The sequence below is a fragment of the Lemur catta genome, chromosome 15, assembly GCF_020740605.2.
Source record: "Lemur catta isolate mLemCat1 chromosome 15, mLemCat1.pri, whole genome shotgun sequence".
Classification (NCBI taxonomy): Eukaryota; Metazoa; Chordata; class Mammalia; order Primates; family Lemuridae; genus Lemur; species Lemur catta.
Window position 1 is genome coordinate 28,758,103 of NC_059142.1, and position 8,964 is coordinate 28,767,066.

Genomic DNA, 8,964 nt, shown 5'->3' on the forward strand with positions numbered 1-8,964 from the left:
CACGGCCGGGGATGGAGGACCGAGGTCTAGGATCTAGCGTGACCCCGGGCAAATGCCCCTCCCTGGACCTCAGTTTTTTTCTGCGTCATTTGTGACTCTGACCAAGATTAGACTCAGTCCGGGCCTAGAGCTCGTGACCTCCAATCTCCGCCTTGACTGTTCCCTTGGTTTGGCTCCCCTAGGACGGTAGGCTGCGCCTCCCCCTCGCTCTCCCCAACCACATTCTCTCCGCGCAGCCCCAACTTTCTCGATAGAAGTTGGCTCCGTAGGGCCAGAAAGGGTAAACAGCCACCATAATTAATCCCTTACCTAGATCGGTCATTTATTATTTCTGTCCTGCTTTTGCTCGCTCCCTCCCTTTTGGCTCGGCTATCGAGTGCTCCTGTCTGAACCTGGCAAGTAGCCCGGGAGCGCGCCAGTTCGGCCCATCATTTGCTTCTGCCTGCTCCGCTGTCCGGTGGGGCTGTGCCGTGAAGCACAGGGATCCTCGGCTCGGTTAGCAACTTATGCCCCTGTGCTTACTATTCCTGCTTCCGGTTCCGGTAGCGGCTGGTGACGCTCTGTCCTAGCCACTGGCCATGGCCGGCAGCCGCCTGGAAACCGTGGGAAGCGTCTTCTCGAGGTAAGTGCTCCGAGCCCCGGGTGGGCTGAGACAGCCTCCCCCAGGCGGGGGTTCTCGGCGGGTCGCGCTCTTCCTTGGGTGGGCCTGAGCAGGGCGAGGCCCTCTCTCGTGCTCTCTCTCCTAGCTCCGAATAGTTATGTCTGACGTCTCCTTGAATGTATCGCTAACGTTATAGATTGCACGCCCCTACCCCGAGTGGGGGTCTCTAGGAAGAGGAAGGGAGGAAGAGCTTGATGGGCCAGACTTGCATTTTCCGTGACGGAACGGGGGTGGGACGCACATAAGGGGAAGATAGAGGGACTTAACCCCTGAGCACTGTTAGGTTGGGTTGGGATGTGGAAATACCTTCCCTGTTGCGGGGGAGCATCCCTGGTTCTCCCTCGTTTTATGTTGCGGACTGCACGATACCTTTGGCGTCCCAGGCTGTGTGTTTGACTGATTTAGGGGCTTTGGCAGGCTGTTGTAACTGACTGGCTTTCGTTCTGTTCCTTCCCTAAGGACGCGGGATCTGATTCGGGCTGGGGTGTTGAAGGAGAAGCCCCTCTGGTATGACATATATAACGCCTTTCCCCCGCTGAGGGAGCCGGTCTTCCGAAGGCCCCGCTTGCGTTATGGCAAAGCCAAAGCTCCCATCCAGGACATCTGGTACCACGAGGATCGGATCAGAGCGTGAGTGTGCAGCCCATGTAGCGGACAGCAGGCAACAGCACATCAGAAGGAAAGGTTTAGGTAGCAGTCTGGTAACTTAAATAAGAAATTGACCTCCCCTGTGGAGGTCTTGCATATCTAGCCAAATTAGGGAATCAGCACCTCTGCTCCCTCTCCCCGTATTGAGAGAAACAGAAGTTCTGAGGAGTGGAATCTGGAGTCCAGCAACTGACAGACCATTGCAATTATAGCTGCTCTGTTTCTGTACATCTGCTTTACAAACCTTATCTCATTATCTGATAGGCACAACTCTAGCCCTGTACAGTAGGTGTCCTTCTCTGCTTTTTATTCAAAAGGACTATGAGGCTCAAGGAAGTTAAGGCTCCTGTGGTTATAGGAGGGTGGCAGATCTGGGAGTCACATCTCTCACTCCCAGCTTGTGTTGGTCATTGTGCCTGCCTTCTCCAGGAGTGGAGATAGGAGGAACATGTTCTGTGGATCTAGTAGTGGGGATCTTTGAAGCCACTCAGACAGAAGGATGCTTAATAATCTAAGGGACTTAAAAGTAATTATTGCTAGGCATTTGAGGGAAAGTGCTTCCATTCTTTATTTCTTTAGTATCTCTTTCCTCTTTTATTATAAAAGTAATGTATACTCATTGTAGAAAATTCAGAAACAAAGGAAAAACAGAAAGAAGAAAGCACACATCACCCATAATTCCACCATCTAGAGATAAGGGTTTGAAGGCAAGTCCTGCTATTTACTCAGCTGTGTGACCTTGGAGTAAATAATTACCCCTGTAAGGTTCAGTTTCCACACAGTAAAATGTAATAATAGCACTTCATAGAGTTGTAAAGATTTAATGAGGTAACACAAAGTCTTCAGTTCAGTGCCTGGCACAAAGTAAGCCTTCAATGAATGTTAACCATTATTGATGTTGTTATCAACAACATTTGGGTCTGTTTCCTTACATTATTTTCTGTGTGGTGTATGTGTGTATAGAATTTCATCATAACATGATACAAATAATTTGTGTCCTTTTTTCCTACTTATGAGCACTTTTCCATTTTTTTGTACATTAAAAAAATACATTAATCTATTGTGAATGTTCCATATTTAACTATTTCCATAGTGTTGGCCATTTATGGTGTTTATATACTATTAGCTATTATAAATAGTAATATTTTTGAATTTCTATCTTTCTCTGTAACACTGATTATTTCCTTAGGGTGGACTTCTACTGCTAGAATTGATTAGGTTATACAGTATGAACATTTTTAAAGCTGTTGCTGTAGTTACCTAATTTGTTTCAAAAAAGTTATCTAGTTTATACTCTGATTAGTTTCTGAGAGTTCTTTATGCTTGTCAGCATTGATAGTGGTTAAAATTTTTTTTTCTGATCTAGATAGTTTTAAAATAGTGTCTAGAGTTTTTAATTTTTGTTTCTTTGATTAGTAAGAAGTTTCTTTTCAGGTTTATTGGCCATTTGAATTTATTTTTGAAATATCCATGTTCTTTATGTATTTTAATAATTGTTACTATTAGTAAGATAAGAGTTCTTTATAGAATTAAAGGTATTAATCCTTTGGTGTACATTGAGACACTTTGTCATGTTGTTTGCCATTTGTAATGCTTTTTTTGTATAGAAGTAGATTATTTCATTCCACAAATATTTTTTGTGGTGCCTTCTATATGCCAGGCATTGTGCTAGACGCTGTGCTGGAGTGTTTTATGTTTTCCACTTTACCAGTTTTTTCTTTTTGTTGGTTTCATTGCCTTTAGGCTTAGAGGGTTTAGGAAGGTCTTTTTCTGTAAACTCAATCATCGTTTTCTGAGTTACTTTCAAAGTGCAAATCAGGTGTTGCAGCTATTGGAAATATTCATTGTTTAATCTCCTTCTCTCTCCTTTTCCCCCCAAACCTAAATAGCCACAGAAAGTGTGCTTCTAATGGTTCCCAGCAACATTCTTTAAAATGTCTTTAAAATTCTCTATTTTTTTATAGTAAAAAAAGAAGAGCTCAGATGTCACACTCTTTTGGGAATATTTCTCTACTGTCTCCCGGTGTTAGTGTTTCTCCTTTTATATACTCTGAATACCTTGTTCATATTGCCCCTGTTAAGGTGTTAACCTGTCACTAAAGCTCTGCATGACAAATGCCCTGTCTTTATTCAATAACAAACATTTATTAAGAACTACCATGGGCCTGGCATTGTCATAGTCATCCTTGTAACCTCAGTGCTTAGTACATGGTATGTAAGTTGCCTGTTAGTTGTCTTTTGAGTGAAGAAACTAATAGATTAATTACTGAACAAATGAACCATGAGGCTAGTAGAGGGGGACATGAGAGAAAATTCCTTGGAGAGGAATGATGAAGGGCCAGGATTAGGGCTGTTTGGAGAATGACCATCAAAGTTTTATTTATTCCTGAAACAACTTCAGGAACAGTGGGTTAGAAACCACTTCTGTGGCCATGTTTGGCTTCCCTGTACACATATCTGAACTTTAAGTAAGTGGTAAATCACTCACTGGGAATTTACTGATAAAGTCCTTGCCCTTGAATACTGATGTCAGTTAGTTCTTAGTATCTAGAATTTGTATGGTTCGTTTTCTCTTAAGTGTTAAGACCAGTAATTGTGCCTAATTGAAGTTAATATGCATCCCTAATTCTTAGCACTATTCCTGGATGCAAGAAAATGGAATTTATAAGGTCATTATATTCTCCGCTGGGGCCCAGGCACTTTTCATTTGAGGATGCTCTTTTTTTTTTTTTTTTTCTTTTCTCCCATAGCACTTGTTTGAGTTAGCAGAACAAGTATGTTCTTGCTCTACTTGGAAATTTCCAGGGTAGGACATGAGATATTTGGGGGGATTAAATATTTTTTCAGCACCTTTGTGCTCAGATCCATTGCATGCACTTGGTTAGGATGCTTTTGTGGTTTAGACAATAAAATCATTTGTGCTCCTACTGTGGATAGCATTGGAACTGGGTGATAAGTCATTGGATAATGTGGAATATTTTACTGGTCCTTCTTTCTGGTTAAATAATACTGTTAATGCCAAAATAATGACAACTTGTATTTATATAATTCATTGAACCTTTCTTTATCTTTAGCCTTTTTTTTTTTTTTGGTGTTTTTGATATTTTTAAGAACTTACAGACTTAAGACCACTGGTGCATGCCAGTAGTCCCAGCTATTTGGGAAGCTGAGGCAAGAGGATCGCTTGAGTCTAGGAGTTTGAGGCTGTAGTAAAGCTATGATAGTGCCTATGAATAGCTACTGCACTCCAGCCTGGGCAACATAGTGAGACCCTGTCTCTTAAAAAAAAAAAAAAAACTCATAACAAAGTAAATTCCAGATGTATCAAAATCTAAATGTAAAAAGTGAAGCCATAACAGTACTGGAAGAAAACATAGGAGAATTTAAAAATTAATCTGGGTGATAAAGGCCTTCGTAAGCATGACATAAAACCTAGAAGCCCTAAAAGAAAATATTAAACTTTTCTGCACAAAAAAGTACCATGAGCAAACTCAAGACAACCAATAAACTGGAATGATTTTTCAAAATGTATGACAAAGGACTAATTTCCTATTTATATGGCTATAAAGTTTGCTTATAAATCATTGAGAAAAAGACCACTGTCTTAATTTTGGCTGCTATAACAAATTTCCATAAACTGGGTGGCTTATAAACAACAGAAATTTATTTCTCATAGTTCTGGAGGTTGGGAAGTCTGAGATCAGGGTGCTAGCACAGTTGGTTTCTATGAGGGCCATTTCCTGATTCCTCACAGTGGGGAGAGCAGAGAGAAAGGAAGCTCACTCTGTCTCACTAATCCCATTATGAGAGCTATACCCATGGCCTGATTACCTCCCAAAGGCCCATCTCTAAATACCATCACATTGAGGATTAGGGTTTCAACATGAATTTTGGGGGAGGCACAGACATTCAGTCCGTAGCAACCACCAAATAGAAAAATGGGCAAAGAACATGGACAATTCACAGAAAAGAAACTTCAGTTTGCTTTTAAATTTGAAAAGATATCTAAACTCTTTCATAAGAAAAGCAAATTAGAACTACGAAGAGTTACAATTTCTCACCTATCAAATTGGCAAAGATAAAAAAGTTGGAGAACGTAATATGGTCAGGGTGTGGGGAAATAGGCACTCATACATTACTGGTGTGAATGTAAATTGGTACAACTGCTTGGGAAAGCAATTTGGCAATTTGGAAGGCTTAATTATATGTGCACATACCTTGATCCACTAAAACCACATTTATGAATTTGTTCCACTGACTAATTTGCACAGTGTACTAAGAAGTATAGATAAAGGTAATCATTGCAGCACTGTCTAGGGTGGCAATGGACTGGAAGCAATCTACATGCACTGATTTGAAATGATCTGTGAGAAATACTAAGTAAAAAAGGCAAGATATAGTATGGGGAGGGAGAAATGGGGAATACGGCTTAATGGGTATAGGGCCTCCTTTGGGGCTGACGAAAATGTTTTGGAATTAGAGGTGATAGTTGTACAACTTTTTGAATGTACTAAATGTCACCGATTGTACACTTAAAAATGGTTAATTTTATGATGCATGAATTTTACCTCAGTTTAAAAAGAGGCAAAATGTAGAGCAAGGTTTACCATTCTTTGGGTTAAAAAGTGTGACTGGGAACAGGGGATGATAGTGTATATGTGATTGTATATTAGTGGAATATTTCTGTATGGATATGCAAGAAACTGGTAAGTGTTGCTCCTGAAGAGGGGGACTGGGGTGCAAACGGGGGAGGGGGTGTTCCTTTTTACTGACCACCCTTTTGTATCACTTGATGTATTTACCATGCGCATACGTGGCATTACTTATTTGAAAAAAAACAACTGTTCGTCTTAGGCTAGGTAGGTCATGCTGTACTTAACTCTACAGGGCCTCGTAGTTACTCTTTATTACTTTTACTCCGTTTTGGCCACAGTCTATAATTAGAGATTTATGTTTGTTTGTATTTTCTAGGAAATTTTATTCAGCCTATGGATCTGGTCAAAAAGCTTTTGATTTGTTCAATCCAAACTTCAAGTCTACCTGTCAGCGGTAAGCCATTTTACAAGTCCTGGATTACTTTTTTTTTTTTTCAAAGGATTTAGTTATCAGTTTGATGAGTTTTGTTGAGAGGGATGTTCCTATAGGACGATCTGTCAAGGGAATACTTGATACTGTGTAACACCATGTCTTGACAACTCTGACATACATACAGACCCTAAGATGTGAGTACTTGGAATTCCAGGTTTGTGGAGAAATACACTGAGCTACAGAAACTTGGAGAAACAGATGAAGAGAAGTTGTTTGTGGAAACAGGGAAAGCTTTATTGGCAGAAGGTGTCATTTTAAGACGAATAGGAGAACCAAGGACTGTGAGTATTTTATTGTTAAAATTATTATTGGATTACAGTATAAAAGGTCATAGTATAATGTAAATACTATGTAAATAGTTTTTCTTTTTTAAAAAAACATTTTATTTTATCTATTTATTTTATCTTATTTTATTTTAGAGATAGTGTCTTGCTCTGCCTCCCAGTCTAGATCATAGCTCACTGCAGCCTTGAACTCCTGGGCTCAAGTGATCCTCCCACCTCAGCCTCTGCAGTATCTAGGATTGTAGGCAAGAGCCATGGTGCCTGGCTAAAATTTTTATTAATTTTTTATTTTTTAAAAAATAATTTCCACCTGTAATTGGTTGAATCCACTTATGTGGAACCTGCAGATACAGAGATTCAACTATTGCCTATTTGTCAGAAGTTAGAGGGATGCTTGGTTTCCTTTCCCCAACCTTGGCTCATATTCTTAAACTCCAGGTCAAATACTATTAGATGGAATATACTGGAATGTTGTGGTAATGGCTGCTACTTGGAACAAGTGAGTTGTCATGAGGGCTTTTGAAATTGTGGTTCTACAGAAATTTTTATTATGTTTGACATTTGTGGTAATAGAATTTAACCTGAGATATTAGTGCTAAATTTTTTACTCAGACAGACTGTGCCTAGTCATATGGCTTTGGACAGTTAATTGAGTGCAAATGATAACATCTGTGTGAAGTACTTACATATTTGGTCTTCTAAGCAACAGGAAGGCAGTCATGTTTCCTGGAAATCTGAACACGTGAGTGTCAGACCCCAGACTGCGCTGGAAGGAAACCAGCCTCAGGAAGACGTCCCACAGGACCAGCAGTTGGCATCACCTGGAGAGCAGTTGAAAGGTCTCTCGCCACCCTGAAGATTGTACACTGTGTATACTGACATCCACACCGTACTGACTAGATGAATGCAGAGCTATTTTTAACAGTTGAACTGTGTAAATGTTTCTTAATCTCTAAGGCATTATGTTTGTCTTAGTTCTGATTTCTGGGTTGTCATAAAGCTCAGTATCATGGTTTGAAAGAAGCAGTTACATGAACTTTTATGTTAGGACATTACTAAATAAAGAATTCCCTAGCTGTTTATAAAGTAAATTTACGTTGAAATTGTAAATTACATGAGGAAACCTTTATAAAGATTGTTTGAGTGGGACTCATTCTGAGTAGGCTTGCTTGGATGTTTGTTGGCATGTGGGCTGGCTACATTTGATTCCCTAGTATGTTCTCTTGTGGATCCGTCCTATTTACGGGTACACATGGTGTGGTCTCTTGACCAGCTGTTTCTGTCTGTAGATAATCTTTGTCCTTTTTGCTGTATTAACCTATTAACCTTCAACCTGGGAGGCCAAGCTGACTTGTGCTTGGTGGTAAGAGTGAGGACCTGATATTGCTGAGGGACGAAAGGCCAAGACTATCACTTTAATCTTATGGATTGAGTGTGCTGGGGACAGTTAACGTAGGCCTGCACATGGTGGGCTGCTCAGTGAATGTTTGTTGAGTGAATGAATGACTACATCCAGCTAAAGACTGCACTCAGATGGCGTCTCTGGGGGTGACTGGGGTGCCAAGAGGGAGGCAGCTGATTTGGATGATGCTGTCCTCCAGCATCCACCTGCCTCTCTGGGGCCGAGGTGTGCTTACAAGTTCTACCTTGCTCATTTTCCTGTGTTTTACTAAATAAATGAAATATTCCTCTGAGATTGTCGTCTTTGTATTTGTCATCAAGCCAGTGGCTTTCAGTTCCTACTAGTAAACTGCTTCAGAAATTCCTTATTTTAAACCTTGTGTTGCTCTTCTACCCACTTGTTTTTGTGCACAGTCTCTTCTCTCTCCTGGTGGACTGTGGTGCAGGGTCCGGTCCACATCTCACAGCCTGTACGTGGTACACGCTCTTGCACATGGTGCTCAGTTAATGCCAGTGAATGAGTACATGAGGCAAAGGCAGTTCTCAGCCATGCTGCTCCCACCGACCTTTATCCTCCTGTTTGGGGAATGCTTTTTTAGATGGGCAAGTACATTTCATCCATTCAAAGACGTTAGGCAACCACTGGGTACCATTATCAGGCCAGACCTTGGGAGGAGGACCTAAGCAGGTGAAGGAGACAGTTCCCTGTTCACAGGAACAATCAGGTCATTCATTATCTCTCAACCTTACGTTTCTGGATTTTTCAAAGGCAGTTTCTCTGCCACAACGATGAAGACTTTAAAAGTTATTTGTGGCATAATCCTTTAAAAAAATTACACATGTATGTGGTTCAAAATTTAAAGGTAAAAAGCCAGTCTCCCA

At 40.8% G+C, this 8,964-nt stretch overlaps 1 protein-coding gene across 2 annotated transcripts; it reads left to right on the top strand.

The window, feature by feature from the left end:
* The first annotated feature begins 480 nt into the window (after positions 1-480).
* MRPS23 (mitochondrial ribosomal protein S23) lies at positions 481-8,375 on the top strand. Of its 2 annotated transcripts, none has more exons than XM_045525688.1 (5): positions 481-622; positions 1,121-1,291; positions 6,281-6,358; positions 6,552-6,678; positions 7,391-8,375. In XM_045525688.1, the coding sequence occupies exons 1-5, from the start codon at positions 579-581 to the stop codon at positions 7,535-7,537; spliced, it is 567 nt and encodes a 188-aa protein (XP_045381644.1). In that variant the 5' UTR covers positions 481-578; the 3' UTR covers positions 7,538-8,375. The 2 variants fall into 2 exon arrangements, with proteins under 2 accessions (XP_045381644.1, XP_045381643.1); XM_045525687.1 differs by having other exon boundaries at positions 517-622; positions 7,385-8,375.
* The last annotated feature ends 589 nt before the right edge of the window (positions 8,376-8,964 follow it).

Coding starts and splice junctions, on each gene's coding strand:
- MRPS23 (XM_045525687.1), top strand. CDS start 579: ATGGCCGGCAGCCGCCTGGAAACCGTGGGAAGCGTCTTCTCGAG. Junction 6,359..6,551: donor TTCAAGTCTACCTGTCAGCG/GTAAGCCATTTT, acceptor TTGGAATTCCAG/GTTTGTGGAGAAATACACTG. Junction 6,679..7,384: donor GAATAGGAGAACCAAGGACT/GTGAGTATTTTA, acceptor TGGTCTTCTAAG/CAACAGGAAGGCAGTCATGT.